We start from the raw sequence: 18746 nt of genomic DNA on the forward strand, positions 1-18746 counted from the left end.
AAAAAAAAAAAATGTGATCGGGACACCTCAAATAGATTCACATTGTTTGACTCCTGTAAAACCCTTGAAAAACACCACGTCCAACTTGAGGGGTAAAAAAAATACTCTCAATTCAGATTGTCGAACTTTGGCAGAGGTCTGCATGCCACTGAGTCACCACTGTAATTCATTCTTTGTTTACTTTTTGAAGCAAAATCCTAAAAACCATGTTGGCTTCTTGTATTTTCTGTCATTGTTGCATGGCTTGAGAAACAACAACATCAACTCCATGTGGGATTTGCCAAACATAACTCAGTCCCACCTCAGCACGGATGACTCAAGCTTGTATGTTTATTTAATAAGCAGTGAGCGTCTGATTTTTTTATTTTTTTTTTGCATTTTATTTTTTTTTTAAGTACAATGCATTCATATTTATAGACACGCATTTGTACTCACTTACTGTTATTGCTACACCAGCTGTCATGTCGGCACAGTGTCGAACAAAGATTTTCCTCGGATTTTTTTTGTTTTGTTCTTTCTATTTTTTGCTTCCACTTTCTGATTAGACTCACCGAGTTGCCTGGCAGGGATCCCGTGCGCATCTTCTTCCCAACTCTGAAATGTACAGAGAGAAAGAGGCGCTTTAATTATTAAGGCCGACAAGAGGGGGCGGGGGCCGGGTGGGGAGGAGATGCAAAACAACAAATAAAAAAAAACTTCACACAACAAACTTACAACAAAACATCATAGACACGCAACGGGTTCTGCGGGTAATTAGGACAGGTCCCCCCTGTGGGTGACGTGGACGAATAACGGCGGGTTCGTCACGTTGCTAATTGCGCCGGTAGCACTTGGGCGGGTTGCACCTCAGGAGCTGCGCAGCAGACCACGGGCGGCATGAGGGGGAAATCAATCACATGCCGAGCGCATCTTTGAAGCGTCGTCTTTTTGCCTTTTTTCACAAATACAACATCGCACCAGCTCCGGAAAACAGCCGAGTATTAATAGATAATGGGCAAGAAGAGGTTTCAAAAACGGAATGAAACAAAACAGCTTGTTTTGATTTTTGACGAGCCGCAGCCTACAGAGTCGCAAAATTAGCTGCCAGGAAATGGACAGCAAATTAGGGACTACCCCTTCATTGAGTCAGGGTCTCAAAGTGGAACAACAGAATCGAGTACACTACTTGTAGCTCAGAGTGAATCGGAGTTGAACTGCTTCTGTGACCAAGAATATGATTCAATTTACTCATATAGTAAATCAATGTTCCCTACTGAAATGAACTAAAATGCCATTAATCCTTTCCAGCACCCCAAAAACCACCTCGACTTTTTTTGTTTAGCATTTTTAATAAACCAATATTGTATACTGGATGCATGAAAATCAACTCCACATTTATGTTTTTGATCATCAATGAAATAATGAATATTTAAAACCTGACAAAGCACTTCTTCCAAATACATTTGTTGAAATATCTTGGAATCTAATTGTATTATTTATGCATGGATGTCTGTTTAAGACAAAACAAAAGTTTACATTTATGGTTCAATATGACAACTTCTCACCATCTTATCTCCCAACGGAAATCCGTACATTTTGCGCCATTGGCAAACAGTTCACGTCAAGGAAATGCTTCCTCGACGTGAACAATTTTTATTTTGATTTTTCAAGAATAGCCGCAGGAGTTATAAATACTTGTGTTGACTGTGATAGTTCTTTTTTTTTTCTTTTGGTAGGTGACAAGCGTTCCAGGTGAGAGTACGCACAGGCAGACAAGATGGTATCAACCAGATGAAATTCGGCGGGAGAAGACGTCAGATTAATTGGATGGGGAGCGTTTGTCTTGCTCACATGGTCGCATCACTCACTGCTCTGAAACTCAGAAATTGTGTCCATGTACTTTTGCGACTAGTTCTTACCTTTTACATTCAACCACTATCCAACATAAATAGCAAAAAAGGCAATAAAAAAAAATGCAAGACATATATCATATCATATCATACATCACATCAAATACTCCTTGTTGTTTAGGCTAGTTTTTTAGTTAATACGATTGATGAGCCTCATGTAAAGGTGGGCTGTTTTACGTGTACATGATTATATGTACGTGTCATTCCACCTCAGTTAACCAAATGAGTGAAACCCTACTTTTCAGATTTTGATTAAACTTGATGTGTAGGTTCATAGCATCACCATGAGTGCCATCAAGAGGAGTCAAAAATATCAAAGTGCTTAGTGAAACTTCATTTTGCCATCACTAGTCTATGTAGTCAGTGTTTCCCACAGCATGTTAATACTTGGGCGGGCCAACCAAGTAAACTGGCCACCACCCAAGATGTTTTCAAGAAAATGTATTAAAAATATATTATTTTGTACATCCTGAGGCTAGAGGAGACGTAGTAAGAGGACTGAGTATCAAACCACCCCACATCAAACCGCCCCACCCCACCGGAATCCACCCACCCAAGTAGATTTCAAATCTGTGGGAAACACTGGTACTCAAATCATCCATCCATCCATCCATCCATTTTCTTGACCGCTTATTCCTCACAAGGGTCGCGGGGGGTTTTGGACCCTATCTCGGCTGGCTTTGGGCAGTACACCCTGAACTGGTTGCCAACCAATCGCAGGTCACACAGAGACAAACAACCATCCACACGCACAAACACAACTAAGGACAATTCGGAGCGCCCAATTAACCTGCCATGCATGTCTTTGGAATGTGGGAGGAGACCGGAGTACCCGGAGAAGACCCACGCGGGCACGGGGAGAACATGCAAACTCCACCCAGGAAGGTCCGAGCCTGGACTCGAACCGGAGACCTCAGAACTGGGAAGCGGACGTGCTAACCACTCGACTACCGTGCCGCCGGTACTCAAATCAAATTTCCTCAATTATGAAAACGTTTTTTTTTTTTTTTTATGTATATATTTTAATCACAACCCACAAGTGTTACATAAGCACCCAAGATGCCCTAAAAGCCTAGTGCTGAACCTTTGCTTTGGAAGCTCTTCATACATAAGCTCATGCCTTGCGCCACAATCCATCCCCGAGGACACAAACACACACACACCCACACGCACACACGCACCCCTACGCACACACTGCAGATGTGTCAGCTCGCATTAGCGTTGTCTACGATGATGGTGAGACCCACTCAAGGTTGCAGGTTTTTGATACACCACAGCAAAAATCTAAGAGTAGACTCTGAACACTGTATAATATCGTAAGATTTCCACTCAGTGGAACGATGGGAGAGAAAAAATAAATAAAAAGAAGTCACGCATACTTTAAAATACTGCCAAATGTCAGGGTTGGAGCAAAAAACAAAAAAAAAACAAAAACAAAAACAAAAAAAAATCTAACAAAGGTAAGAACACATGATAAGATTATAAGAGGATATAGTACAGTGTCTGAAATTGAGTTTTTCGATAATTTATTGTTTTGCGTTGCGAGCAATATATTCAACTTCAGAGTGAGCTTCAGACACTTCACCACTAGATGGCAGCAAAAACAACCGGCCACGATCACTTCATCATCATGTCGTTACTTCTCAAATCATTGAAAATCTGTCTGTTGTTTTTTTTCTTACATTTAATTTTTGTGTACAGATATTTGCATCACAGTTCTCTCTTTCAAACTTGAGAAGAAAAAGTGGATGATGTCAAAACCATAAAACATGAGCGAGGTGCATATGTAGTCGAACTGGTACAACAACTGTATGGTCTGTTTCCTCTCTCAAAGGATTCTTTGTTGCATTTTGCCTACTCCTAAAATGTCAAGATGCCCAGGTATGATTTTAACATTTTATGCACGTACCTCAGCTGTATGTACTTTAGATATGATGCTAACTTGTATTATTAGTCACACTTCATCACTGTGGCGGCTTTATTGTGCAATGTGTAATTACGTGCATCCCGTCAAGGTAAATTAAGGATGTAATTAAGTAGCAGGAGGCCAGAAGTGGGGCCAAGGCCTGTAACCGTAGCAACAAGCATCCTACTGCCCACAGTGGGTTGCAGTCAAAACTTTTAAACTACTTAAGCCTGAAACATGCACATCAAATATTCATTATACTGTATTTATTTTCAACGATTTACTATTGAATGAGTTTATCATGCAGAGTATGACTTAGAAATGACTTGTGAAGTTGACACACATACGCTTCCACTTCATTTTTACATACGCACCATTAGCCAACATTAATAGCACCACACAGTTAGCGAGGCAAAACGTCATTTTAATCGAACATTTGGCCTTAATGGGTGTTCAACATTTCAAAAATACAATTAATATTTGATATGTATATTTGAGACTGATGGTAATTCTAAGAGTGGCTTTTTAAAGTGAAAGTTAATTAATTCATTACAACATTTTATGGGAATGAGATGTTTTGTCTAAATAAGCGTTAACTTGAAAGTCAATGTGAAAGACACTTGGGCTGCAACTAACAATTCTTTTGATAACCAATAAATCTCTTAATTAACTTTTTGATTCATTCTCGCTCAGACATCGAGCAGTATAAAGGTATTTAAAAGATCTTTAAAGGTTATTTCAAATTTAACATGCATGATATTTTCTGGCTGAGGTCCTTAAGAGTGAGTCATTTAATGTGAACAAATATTACTATCCCCTCCCCCGTCGCCCAAGAAGATGTGGGGAAGGTGAAAATTAGTTTCTCAAATGACGGATGATATTTAAATGACCTCTTAAAGGTTAGCATAATTTCAGTACTATTGAATTAAGGCTTAATTAATAAAACAAAAGATTCAATTCCATTTTACATTTGCATGCCAGTATAATTACCAAAAGGTTGAATATTTGACCCCGTGTATCTTTTTTACCATCTTTCATTAAATGACCAAAATATATGCAGCTAAATATGGCAGATAATCACATAAATATGAATGTTAACTAAGCTGAGGACCCCCGAGAGGAGTCAGAGGACCCTCAAACGCTCCCCGGATCATCCTTCACTCAGACTGCACGCCGATGCTTTTGACTTGTCGTTTTATGAGCGCTCGACTCAGCTGCCAGAAAACGCACCAGACTGGAGAAAATTGTTGACAGTGGTCTAAATCTTGTTGCCCCAGGCAACCACAGGGGGTGGGGGGGTGGAAATCTGTCACTGTGTACCCCTGCCGCGTGAGTCATTCCAAGTTGAAGCATTCAGATGGCTGATCAGTAATTACTAATACTTTCAAGTAGGCTACTTTCAAGACCTCGTCAACTCAAGCACTCATTGACGTGACGTAGGAAGAGCTGCCGTTTTCTTGGAGCATTTATACACCTCACAAATCATACTAGTTACGAATAGGGCAACCTGTTTTTCATCACAGATCCTTGGACTGATCATAAAGCTCTGCACCAGGCCCCGCCCACATTAGATGAAAAAAGAAGAGAGAAAAAAAAAAAAGCTCGTCAATTTGGTGATGTTCATATTATCCAGTCCAATTCCAGGGCTCGTACTTGGACAAACTACTAGGAAATTAGTCCAAATGACTCCATATTAGAAACCCAGAATGGCTGGTTAATTCAAACCTAAATGTTCAAGTTCAGCAATGGGGATTTTCATGCATCATGTTATGATTTACACATCCACACCGAATTTGATGAAAATCTATAAAACAAGTGTCGGGGTTCATTTTGGTGTACGTATTCCCTAATAGATGTTCAACAAATTATGAGCCCTGGAATATGCCAGCAATGGCCAATACAAACCACAATGGCTGACTTCCTGTTCCAAGTTCAGGCATGGGTCCATGGCAGTTTTTAATTTCATCCCTCCCATTTTGTTTTGCTTTGCAGTTTCTTGTCTTGACTCCGACTCGTCAGACTGTCAGGGTTAATTACTTATACAGTAACAGGAAATGGTCAAAGTACATGAGTCCGGCTGCAATTTGATCAAAATGGCTGACTTCCTATTTATGTTTGGGTAAGAGACTTTTTTTTTAAGCATCTCATTTTGACAGACATGTCAGTGCAGTTTTGTATTGATTGGAGAAACTGGTGTTAGAGGCTTTTTTTTCCCCCTCCAACTTTCCAGGGGGCACTACTGAGTGTGATTTGGAGCATCATTTGTTATGATAGGCATGCAAACACAATTTTGTGTATGATGGTATCATGTGCCATTTTTTCCTAATTTAAAAGGTAAAACTTGCAACAAGATACACATGCTTGAAAAAAAAATGTTGGCTTTTCTGGTATTAAGGTGATTGATAAGAAAGAATCTATCACACACGTGTTCGAGTTTTGTAGTAATGTCTTTCATTATGTCGCTATGTGCTGAGGTGTTATTTTTCCCTAGATCCCACACGGTGCTCGCCCCCCATGGGAGCAGAGTTTGAGAATTGCTTTTTCCTCCTCTTTATTCCCCTTGTTCCTCCCTTTCTGATCTAAGAAATCGAGGCGCTGCCTGCCTGGTGACTCGTCAGCCCTCGCGTTCCTGCCTCCCTCTGATAGGTGTCACTGTCTTTTCATCTTCCTTGGACGGGTTCAAACTGTAAAATGAATTTAGTTTACATACCCGTAAGTCAAGTCATCTTTATTTATATAGAGCTTTCATAAGTGACAATACATGCTGAAGTTGAAGCATTAATTGCTTTTTCTGAAAGTCTGCTTGAAGCACCTCTGGGACCAAACTAGCAGCAAGCCACATAAATACATGACAGGAGCTGGAAACTATTTAATCAGTTTTTTTGTTTTTTTTTATGGTGATGAGACGAGTCCAGCTGGTTAGAGTCAGGAGCTCTTCCTCATCTCATTTTAGCTTGTTTGGCCGCAACCTTCATCGAAACAACTCGAGGCCAAACAGTGATTAAAACAGACACGCGCTATTGCTTTGAGAAGATTAAAAGCAAAACAAATTTGCAAAGTTTAGAACGATAATAAGCCAAGCAGAAATTACAGCCTGAGCAGTACGTGGTGCCAAGGGCCTCTCAGAATTCTCCTTGTTTATTATGATACAGTACTTCTGATCAATTAATAGCCATTTGAGGGAGTCTGGACATGCCGGAATACTAAAAACGCACCCAGCCAACTCCAGTTTCACAGGTTCACACAAAATTCGGTATACAAACGTTAACTGAGTCCCTGAAAAGAAGCAGATATCGTAGACGGATTAAGCAAAATTGCCAAGCCGTTTTGCATATGCCATTGAATGTCCGTCAATCCATTGATGACAGATGCCCATTTTTCTGATGATCAACGACTTGGAAAAATTGGTCAACTAAGCACTGCCGGAAGTGGGTTTTTGTTCGTCAACGTAATCATCAATAACCGAATCAGTAATAACGGATCTGGGCATTCAGCCAATGATTGAATGCCCTTTTTGCTGACGAATGACGCAGAGTACTGCAATGTCTCTCAACTACGGCGCGTTGACAACAGACGTTTGATGGTTATCTCACTTCTATTAGTATTAAGCACACAAACAGCTATAGTTGGCCATAGCCAATGTCGGAAAAAAAAGGACTAAAACAGTGTTAGATGAAAGTACAAAGTTCTCCTCAACAACTTTGTAAGTCGTGTGATGCATTCATGACGAGCAGCCATTTTTCAGCAATTCCATGGCTTGGAATAAATAATTCTCCCACATGAGCCTTGTTCGGGAAGCAGGTATCTTTGACAGACGGACAATATCAAATTTCCAAGCTTTTCTGCCTGTGCCATCTGATGTGAGCTGCGCATGGTGTCCAACTTTTTGTCATTTTAGCAATTTTCCATAAAAACATGGATAATTATGCTTTTATTGAGGATCTGGTCCGCTCTCTTAAGCCAGGCCACGGCTAAACTAGAGCACTCGCATGACCCAAAAATGCGCATTGCTTTCTAATTTGTTAGTGTTGTCCTCTACTTCAGGAAATTAGGGCGGGGTGATAACAACCCAGTGTGCTCGGTTCATCCAAAGCCTCATTACTGCATTAACACGCACACGCGCACACACACGCATACGTTTATAAAAAGCTTTAAATGCCATTCCATGGTAACTAAGCAACAACCTTCTTGCTGCCACATGTCAAGGTCCAAACATTATTTAGGCCCCGCCCCCCCCAGAGTTTCGTGGACAGCCACGTCTAAGAATAGTTGTGGAGAAAATCTTATAATATATAATGCTACCTGCTTGTTGACTTCATCTACAGTATCTGTCCATATTGCCGAAAAATAAGAATGTCCATGCAAGTCCCAAGGAAATGTTGTTCACCAGAAATTGGTGACTAGTAGTCTCCAGTTTTAGAATTGTGACTTGCTTGGCTAAAAAGTTTTGAAAGTGTCAACTCAACTTTGACTTTGTATTCATTAGCTTCAACTTGACTTTTATTTGAAAAACCTGCTCCTGTTTACTGTTGAAAATCTGCATTTTCAATATAGCCTGCCATTCTTTTTGTCACTGAAAGAGCATTATTTATAATTGACACACAGGGTCTCGCTGCTTCCACTTTCACCCGCTCCTCCTGGGTTTTCGCAACAAATCACAGCTCAGGACTCAGCCGATACACATTCAAATTATGCCATAATATTAAAGACATATTCCTATCATCAACAAATTAGTGAGGAAAGCTGTGTACAGCATCTCTAACCCTCACGCAGCACTTTAAAAACAAAAAGGACAACTGTTGCACTATAAACTGATTAAATGGTTCTGATGGAGCATCCTGATGTCTGTTTACATGAAATTAAAGAGTGCCGAGAAGGAATACAGATTTTGTTTCCATTACTTTTTTTTGTCTTAACTCATGTTTTGCCATAGATGATATTACATGCATCCATCCATCCATTTTCTTGACCACTTATTCTTTCAAAGTTATTCTTCATTAGCTATGTTAATTATACATCATATTCATTTTGACAAACAGAAAACAAACAAAAAGCCAAAAATTGGTACGCTACTGCTCACTGGATTTATTGGAAAATTCAGTCCCCAATTTCACTTATTCAGGGTTTTCCCCAGAATTTTATTAACCTGGCGGCTTGACATGCTTCTCACAACGCCGTTTTACATCATTTCTCGAGTTGTCATCACATTTGGTTGAAAAGTTCATACATCGCCACCATCCAAAAAACAGATTTTGACAAAGGCAAACGGAGATCAGAGAGGAGCAAGGCAGTAATTTCCGATTCCTGCCATGCTAAGCAGCCCTGCAAGGAAGCTCACTGTCAACCCGCTCACAGCGAGCCGAAGAAGCAAAGTGTTCATTATTTATCGAGCTGCAAAGTACCGACGCGGAAAACACCCCACAAAAAAAAGCTTGAGAAAAGGCCGCAAAGCAAAATGCAACTTTTGGATCCCAAAGCTCATCATTCAGCAATTAGAGGTGGGGAGGGGGGGGGGGGGGGGTGTTGTGAGTAGGAAATTCAAGTCTTAAACACAGGCCGGGGGAACACGAGGAACTGGATGATTAACACGAGCCTTGTGGTTCAATTTGTTCGCAGAACAGTGGCGTTCAGAAGCTTACCTGTGAGGTTCTTTCTGAGCTGCCAGCAGCTGAAGTAATGTGACCTGCAGAGAAAGAGCAGAGTTGGAGAGTTTTAAGCACAATTTAATCATTTTGAATGATGCATTTCTCATTGGTATGTTTTGGCCTTTTCGGAAAATTCCGCTCCTGAACCCGCTTTCGCCTAGCAACATTATTTTCAGCAGGCATGTTAAATTTGACTACACATTAGAAAATAATATAAGAAACTTGACAAATTCAGCCCTTAAAACCAGTTTGATTTAGCAACAGGAAATTTGGCAATTTGGAAATTTGTGTGTCCAACCACAAAGAAGTCATTAGACAGTGAAGACACTATGTCCCAAAAGAACCAGGAACGCAGACATTTTGGTTTAACGCAGCCACTTTTGGGTCAAGTTTGACAAATTTAAAGAAATACGAAACCAACCAGATTCACATAGTAACATGAACTTTGGTCGGCATATCTCAAGAGGTCACGCTTGTAAACACAAGAAGCCTTCAGCACTTTTGCTTTGAAGCAGCCATTTTAGTAATTTCCATGGGTCTTTTACACATGACCTCGTTCGTCCTTGAGGTTTAGTCTGATTGCTACTAAAGCACATATATAAAACAACTGGATGACACTTGGTTGTGATATGTTTGAATAATCATTATTGTCCTGTGCGGAAACAATATTTGCTACCTGTGTGGATCCAAAAGCCCAAAGTCAATCCTTCAAACGAAGCCACTTTTGAGAAGTCATTGTCTGCACTGTCATCCATCAAAGTTTATAATTGGACCGCCATGATCAGTTTCTTTCCAATCACGCCGTCATCGATCCTGGGACCCGTATCCGCCTCAGAGAGGAATTCCCGGGAATCAATACAATAAAAAAAGAAAAAAAAAAACGAGAGTCACACAGCCGGTTATTAAATCAGACTCTATGCCAACAGCGGTTCACCATAACGGTCACCTCTATTAGGCGTCCGCGCTGAGAAAGTAGAAAAAGTGCTGCGCTAGCCATTAAAGGACAACTCAGGAGTGTTGATGAAGACATAAAACCAGCAGATCTCCAGGAACAAGCCTGCAGACATTCATTATGCAGCCGTGCCGTTAGTAATAAAAATGTCTAATAAAAATATACATATTTTCCTGCAAGGCCCGGCCGGCTTTGTGTGGTGGCTTGGTCCGATGTGATTCCTCGCACTGAGTGGGAATCTCATCTATTTTTCAGAGGCCCCATTTGACATCAAAAACCACTTTTGGTGAGCGCGTAAGCCTGAGGTGAAGCCACGACTTCGGACAGCGAGAAACACCACATAGAATTACTGCATGGGGCAAGTTGTGCTTAAAGGGCAGACAAACGCACACAAACAGATAGATATAAGACAGCTTTAAGCAGCCAAGATCTGGTGAGCGAAAGGCACCATAAAATCTTCTTTCACATTGGCCGTCTTTCCAGGCTATTACTGTGCTAACCTAACTAAAATCAAGGCATGACAATTGCACAAATGAATATTCATGCTTCAAAGAATAAATCAATCACAACATTATTTAGTAGTGACATTTTAACAATGCACATTACTCACACATTTTTTTTCTTTAATAAAGGCTGGACTCCAACCATTTTAGAGCTAATGGCAATTTTAATGTGAGGCATATTTTCAAGGGCCGAAATGATCACAAATGATTAAAAATATCACTCACCATTAGCTACACTTCAACAAGTCGTAGCCATTTGTACTCCAGCCAGGATTACCAGTATTAAGTATGACAGTGTTTATTCTATGATAAATAAAGTTGTCGTGAGCACAGTTGTTGTTTGCGCATTATTGGACATAATCTGGCGATGAATCTTGACTTTTGCCACTGCCCTTGTTCCTCGCTGCTGATGTTCATCTATTAAGAGCAGCGGCGATTGTGGGTAGTCTCAAGTAGCTTTCGGCTAACATCCTACTCTGCTAGCTTCCATTGCCCATGAGTGAGCAATGATGCATTAAGGTTACCAGAGCCACTGGCAGAAGAACGCCGTAGCAAATATCTGCTCAGAATTTTTCTCTGTTGTAACCTGTTTGAGCAAAGCAATCCTTTTTTTTGTTTGTTTGTTTACCCAAAATATTCATAACAGACAGCATTACTGCAATAAAGTTTTTTTGTCACAAAATACTGAGAATGCACAACAGTTGGGAGCTCTGCACTGGATATCAAATAAATGTGCCCCATTCAGATGAATTGAAACACCATCAATTGCCTCAACGCATCACAAATTTTATTTATTTTTTTGTTCCCTGTAAGTTAATAAAATTCCTGCAAAATATCAAGATAAAAACATAAGAGGGCATACATGCATAGGTTCATGTTGCAAGGCCGCTACTTTCCCTCCCTGCTTTGATTGTGAGCTTTCTCTTCAAGAGGCTAAACTACAAATTCCCATAATAAAAGCACAGTTGGGTTGCAATTACCGCCTAATGAGATTGAGCATGACTTAACGTTGCGGTTCATCAAAGGATGTAATGGTTCCAGCAGGCGAGCGGAAAATTGAGATGCCGGAGTTTGAACAAATGCGTCAGCGCATACAGGTGTATCGTGTTAGCAGGAAAGCTAATTAGCAGCCATCAGCTTGAAATGAGCCCATCATCGACGGTGTCCCTCCCACAGCGGTGTGAACGTTTGATAAAGCTTCATTAGAGGACTCTAGGCTAAGATGAAACTGTAGATTGTATCATGTATTTTTGTGAAGCATTGAAGACATTTTGTATAGCCGGGGGCTCAGCATGAGCGTAGACTTTGACAGGCCAAATAATCAACCATTTTAATAAATTAGATTATTAAAATATTTGAGCACTTTAAATATGTTATTGATTGCATATGATTTTGGGGTGATGTGTGTATGCATCAGTATAACAACAATCACGCCACCAACTTGGTAACTCAAGCGAGAGGATTTAAAACGCATCCAGTTGCTGGCTCTGTCATGAGCTCCACATCCTGACCGCCCTTTCCCAGCACGACCAAGTGAACAGCGATCCACCACGGCCTGGTATGGATGCCACAGTATGGAGTTGTGCTCTTGGTGGGATGCGGCAAACATCAAGCAAGACTTGCGGAGAAGGCTCAGAGGAGAGCCCTCTGGATCTTCTCCAGACACTCCATCCCAACACAAATCCGAACATGGCACAGCAGGACGGTACGGGCAACTGATCAAAGCACATGATATACAGTACAAACAACACCCACTACTCGAACTACGAGCGTTCAACAACGGCCACCTACACAACACTGTTGAGAAGTCACAGCAACATCACTGAAATTCAGAGGCAGACCAGCAGACTAGACGACGAGCCGCTTCTCTGTCGGTAACAGTAAGACGAGGATTGCGCGGTGTACCCAACCACGAATCCAAATTATCAGATTTTGGAGATACAAGCCAGCATTTTTATTTTTATTTTTATTTTTTGCTTTGACTTAGAAGTGCAAATTTCAGACAAGTAGGGTCAGTAAACTGAACTTCAAGTTTGAAAGCGCTATATAAATAATGATGACTTGACTGGACTTCACAAGCAGCACTTTGGCAAATAATAAACAATTCTTCAAAAAAAGTGCTTCACGCTGTTTATTGCCACTCCCAGTTGAAGTTAACGGTCAAACTAAACTTTAAACTGCGAAATGACACATGGGCTGTGTGTCTGAATATGAACACTCCATATCGTCACGCCATTTTGCATCTTAGTAGGGTAACTCAGAGTTTAGTGCTGCCGCCTGGTGTGTTGTGGTACAATGTGGTACTACACTCAGGGAGCAAGACTTGAAATTCAATTGACATGTGAGGCGTGTGGTTTCTAAAGTGCCTTGAGACAACTTTTGTTCTTATGTTCTTACCACAAATTCAATTAAAATGAAATAAAATTCATACTTGTAAACTGTAGAAAAATAAAAAATAAAACATTAAGAAAACGATCCCTTAAAAACCTGCAGGGGGCGTCGTACTCCTCAATACTAGCTGATCATATTTATTTTCACTTCTTTTGAAATCCTACATCCTTTCATACATTCATCGAAACACACCAAGGACAAAAATGTTTGGCTGTGCAAAGATTTCAGCTTTATAAATGGAAGCAGCATTACAATGTGCTTCTATAAAAATCACTTTCGCAGTTGAAAATGTCAGTTGGAACGAGGCCCGGATGTTTGCCGCTGCTGCTGCTGCTTTTAATTTTGTTCTCAGCATCCGCCTTCTCACACGCGCACATCAGGGAGGACATGGACAGAAAGGGGGGGTGACACAACAACACTGGACAGCGGCCGATCTGGCCCAACTAGTGGACACATCCCACATTCCTGACCTCTTCCTGCTCGCCGCCATTTATATTCTACAGAGGCAAAGATGCCCCGAACCCACTGGAACACGCCTGTGCCAAACAAACGAGCTTTTTGCAGAGGCAGGAGGCGGTCACATGCTCGTATTGTGGAAGTGGAGTGTGGAGTGGGTTCATTTAGGCGACAGGCAGTTTCTGGTTATTAAATCAAATGGGAGCGACATGTGTGCCAGTCGACTCAATATGGATGAAAGCAGCGCTCCATAACAGTTATTAAGTCATGGTGCATATTTTAAATCAGTAAAATGTCACGGCACAAAAAAAAAAAAAAACACACACATTTGCATTTTTTTTCTTTTCTTTTTTTTTTTTAGCAACCTATGTGCCATTATTCACTTGAAATAGTCAACTATTCTCTGGGTTTGTGCTTAGGCCAAAACCATGTCTAATATAAAATTACAGTGGTGTCTTGAGATACGAGTGACACTAATTTCTTAATTATTATGAATGTGAATTCTGCAAGCTGTGTGCAATTTATATTATTTATTTATTTATTTATTTATTTATTTTCATTTTTTGCACCATCAATTGAAATAATGTCCTGTTTTTGTAAGAAAAGGATGGAATTAAACTTTTGGTCCTATTTCTCGATTAATTAAAAAAAAAAAATTAATTAAAAAAAAAAAAAAAAAAGATTAACAGATTAGTTGATTAGTTGCAGCCCTAGTTTAGTTTGAAATAAATACAAGTAAATAAAATTTAGGCAGTTTTCAGATGGTTGTTTCTAGTACTTTGCCAAAGTATCGGCTTAGGGTTCGATATCGTCGGATACTCGACTCGGACTTGGAAGCAATAAACGTGATCTGGACATCCCTAGAAAGGACATTATGAAAAACACTATTTCTTTACATTCCTTTTTAGTACGTTTGCTCATGTTTTTATATAATTGTGTTGACTCTTCTGTCATTAAAAACGTGTCCAAAAATGAAATGAATTAATAGTCATTTCAATTAATTTTAATGAAAAGCTATTTGATATACAGTGGGAGTAAACTGAGTAACAAACTTGACCATGTAAAAAATTTAACTCTTAAGTCAAGGTACCAGAGAGATTTCACATCTGAATTATCATCATTATCAAAGCATATCTTTACTTTGTGTGACAACTTAAGAGACAAATTTGCTAATGTCAAACGTGCCTTGGTTCAATAAAAGTGGAATCGCTTTCGTGGGCTGCCTTTACACTTTACACATGCAAGAGCACGCACACTGTATGCACTTCACAATGCACACACACACTTAGGATATGATTTCAAGCATAGTATATTTATCATGATTTTGTTTTCCTAAAAATGAACATGCAATATATATTGGCCAATATCCCTATTATTTTTATTTTAACACCTTGAATGTAAAGAATTGATGTTTCTTTCATATTACACATTATTCTAAAGTGTAACTTCCAATACTTATTTAACACAAATAGGTGTTGATGCAACGGGATTGATGAAACACTGGTTCATGCTGAATATTTTAGGTAAATAAATAAGATTTATTTTTCTGACATCTAAGGGACTACAAGCAAAAATAAGACCTGCAAATACAAGTGCACGCTCTTCAAAAATCAAAAGAAAATCATCAGAAAAACGAATACTCAAAAGTACATATACCTGAACAAACCTACTTAAGTACAATAACAAAATATTTGTACTCCGTTACTTCTTGCCACCACTGGTTGTTCTGTCGTGTTTTTTATTTTATTTATTTTTTTATTTTAATGTTATGTTATTGTATTTTACCCTGCAAACTTCCTCTGGAAGTTGTCAGCGGTCACTTGTGGAACATTTGCGTGGAAGCGTCACGTCTTTTTTGGGGTAAAAACAACAACAGCAAGAGCAAAGCATTTGTTTAAAAAAAAAAAAAAAAAGTCAAGGCGAAGTGAAGGCGGCCACTCACCGAGGGAGAGCAAGAGCAAGCCCGCGACATGCCACTGCCGGTCCCGAAGCATTGTCGTCTCGGTTCGCCGAGGCCCGGTGACACCGGCACCGGCCCCACGCAGGCAGCTCGGCGTGTCGGGGGCTATCTAAGCGCGGCCGCAAGGCACATACGACGCGGCGTCGGAGCTCCGAACACTTGGACTGGCAAAGGGGAGAGTGAAGTGAGGAGTCGGGGAGAAGCAGACAGCAAAGCAGAGTGAGAGTGGGAGCTTTCGCTCAGCTTGTTCGTTTCTCTGGTGGTGGTAGGCGGCATCGTCACTTGACGAGCGCAGCTCAGGGGTGCCCTCTGGCAGACCAGCAGTGAAACTGCAGCCGGAGTGATAGAGTTGCGTCGGTGGAACGATGTATTTACATATATTTTTAAAGTTTGTTTGCTATTAGTATTTTTTTTCCCCCAAAGCCAGAAAATTATTGCACTGATAAAGACAATGTGTATTTTATTTCAACTTATTGACAAATCGCCTATATTTATTCTATTTTCTTTTTTTTTTAATAAACAATTGTTTCTTATAGTTTATTTTACTATTTTTTTGTTATTGTTTGGTTCTCCTTCACAGATTGTTTGGTATCAGTAAGTATTACGTCTGTGCAATAAAATGAATTAATTTGATTCATTTGTAATTTGAAAAATTGATTTGAAAATGAGCTACCTGTATATCGTGAAATCGAGGCACATATAAATTAATACACTCTTCTGGATTATTAAAAGCGGTTTCACTTAAATTCTGTGATTATCCATGTGTTATTGTGAGTTGTAATTTTGCAGAAGTGGCAGAATACTGGATGGGTGGTTTACAAGACGTGTTGACAATAACTACGTAATTCTGGGATTTATGCAAGTTATGTACAAGCAAGTTAACGTTAAAACTGATTTAAAATCAGTATACATTGCTGTCGAACATTTTGCACAGTATTTATTTTTCAATAAATATAATTTTCTTAGTTTGTTAGATTTTTCGCTCATTTTGCAGCCAAATTTAGAGAGTCACTGATGCGAAGAAAGACAAAGGTGGAGTTTTTGTTGTTTGACTTCACTAAAAAGTTGCTCAATGGCTCATTGGAGAAATTAAAAAATGATTTGCAGACTTTATAAAGCCAATTTCAAATACCATATTGTTGTATGTCTTTAGCTATCATCTTGGAGAAAAACAGCCTGCTGAAGTTACCTCCATGGGGCCTTGCAAACCAACGCTGCTGAAGTAAGATGCTGGTGGGCAGAACTAAACCTATAAGCGAGAAATTTTGAGAATTGTTTAAATGATGAAAATACAAGAAACATGCCTGTAAAGCTGCATCAGCTTTCATCGTTTTGTTCAACTATTGTGCTTTACAGGCTAATAATAGTGCTCAAAAATCAAATAAAGCTATTAGAAGAACAGACTTTGAATTGAAATATACTTTGTATAAATTTTACTCAAGCTTGGAATTGCTTCATAGAAAATACCAGTAATTGAAAATGTGATTAATCGCGATTAATTATAGAAAATTGTGCGATTAATTAGTTAACAGTTCTGGTGTTTACATTCCTTATGACGTTTTCATATTCAAGAAAGGGCAATTTACTCAATTAAAAAACAAACAAAAAATGGTAGTGTTTTGGGGGCTGGAAGGATAAACACATTTTAGTTCATTTCAATAGGTATCACTGCATGTTTAGTCTTGTTGTGATTTCCAGCGGTGTCAAACTGCACTGCATCATACTGAGAGCTGTTTCTAATATTTCGGTTCCCTGTAGCTTCGGTTATAAATCACGCCAATTTTGAGACAGCAGCGTGTGTGCTCATTAGCATTTTCAAATTTGAAATGAAAGCATCCTCCGCGCGTGGAAATCAATCGTGGGACGGTTGCTAGTAGTTACCACCGCGGAAAAATAAACACCGTATATAAACCTGGCCCTGGTGTAATAATATATACAGTATGAACATTAGGATGCGTGACTTCCCGGAATAGAAGGAGGGGGAGCAAGGAGGCAAGTCAAGGTGAGGATGATAAAGTGCCGCGTTTTAAAGGATCTCTGCGGGAATAATGCGGCCTATCGCGCTTCACTGGCATTGTACACAGTGGACTGTGCAAAATGCAATTTTGCATGCACTCCCCGTGATGCAACACGCTGTTATTTCCGCATTTAATGGCACTGTTTATCCCCCTCATATGCATCGCTTCCTTCAACCTCACTGAGCGAAGGGTTGAAAGAATGGCATGTTTTGTTGTTTGTTTGCTTTTCCACTGAGAGGATCGGGCAGGGATGCTCCCAGGAAGAAGAGGTGTGAAAGTTCCACAACATGCAGGCGGCCAAAAGTGCCTGTGGTGAAACAACAACAAATGTTTTGATTTTTGACTAGTAGATTTTTTTTTTTTTTACTTTTTAGTTTGAGGGCATACAGATGTACTATATACAGTATAGGCCAGTGGTTTTACAAAACTTTTACACCTGCAAGTATAAACTCAAAGTAGGCATTAAAAACGAGGCAGCGGTTCTATTGCTATAAAAAAAAATGGAAACTACCAAAAGAAAGATTACTCTTTTCTTTCATCAGGAAAAAAAAAAGTATTTCTATCTGTTTCCGTTTTGCAGCAATTAGCATTAGAATATAGCTATGTTTCATCATTATTCACAAATGTAATTACAATTGTGAGTATTTGAGCCTTTTTTCAACATGGCCCTGGTTGATCAACTTTGCTCTGCTTCACCTGCTGGCCGTTTGTGTAATAACTACCATTTCGTCATCCGCTCTGTGCAGTTGAGAGGCTGCATCAAAGTCTTCTGTATGCTCTAGCATTTAAAAAAAAAATGAAATAAAAAAAAACATTAAAAAAATGTATTAATATGTCTTTGGGACACTTAAAACATTTAAAATAGAACACATTCATACGTTTTTGGGAGCAAATAAAAATAGTGGGTGGGTTATTAAAGACCCAAGTAGTGAATTCAAGATTTGTATCTAAATACATTGCTAACATTGAAAATGTGCAAGGAGTGAGAACGATCTAATACTCCACTGTGGACAAATAGTAGCCTCT

The 18746-nt window shown here is 39.6% G+C and overlaps 1 protein-coding gene across 6 annotated transcripts in view; it reads right to left on the reverse strand.

The window, feature by feature from the left end:
• The window catches only part of b3glcta (beta 3-glucosyltransferase a), a 52207-nt gene that overhangs the window by 23957 nt on the left and 9504 nt on the right, over positions 1-18746 (reverse strand). For 4 of the 6 annotated variants that reach the window (XM_077540818.1, XM_077540816.1, XM_077540817.1 and 1 more), the window contains 2 exons: positions 9435-9478; positions 552-594 (listed from right to left, as the gene is read on the reverse strand). In XM_077540818.1, the coding sequence (XP_077396944.1) occupies positions 552-594; positions 9435-9478 (87 nt within the window). Of the gene's footprint in view, positions 1-551; positions 595-9434; positions 9479-10116; positions 10683-15684; positions 15950-18746 lie in introns of those variants that run through there. The other 2 variants (XM_077540814.1, XM_077540813.1) reach the window with 2 other exon arrangements.

Source organism: Festucalex cinctus, chromosome 13, assembly GCF_051991245.1.
Source record: "Festucalex cinctus isolate MCC-2025b chromosome 13, RoL_Fcin_1.0, whole genome shotgun sequence".
Classification (NCBI taxonomy): Eukaryota; Metazoa; Chordata; class Actinopteri; order Syngnathiformes; family Syngnathidae; genus Festucalex; species Festucalex cinctus.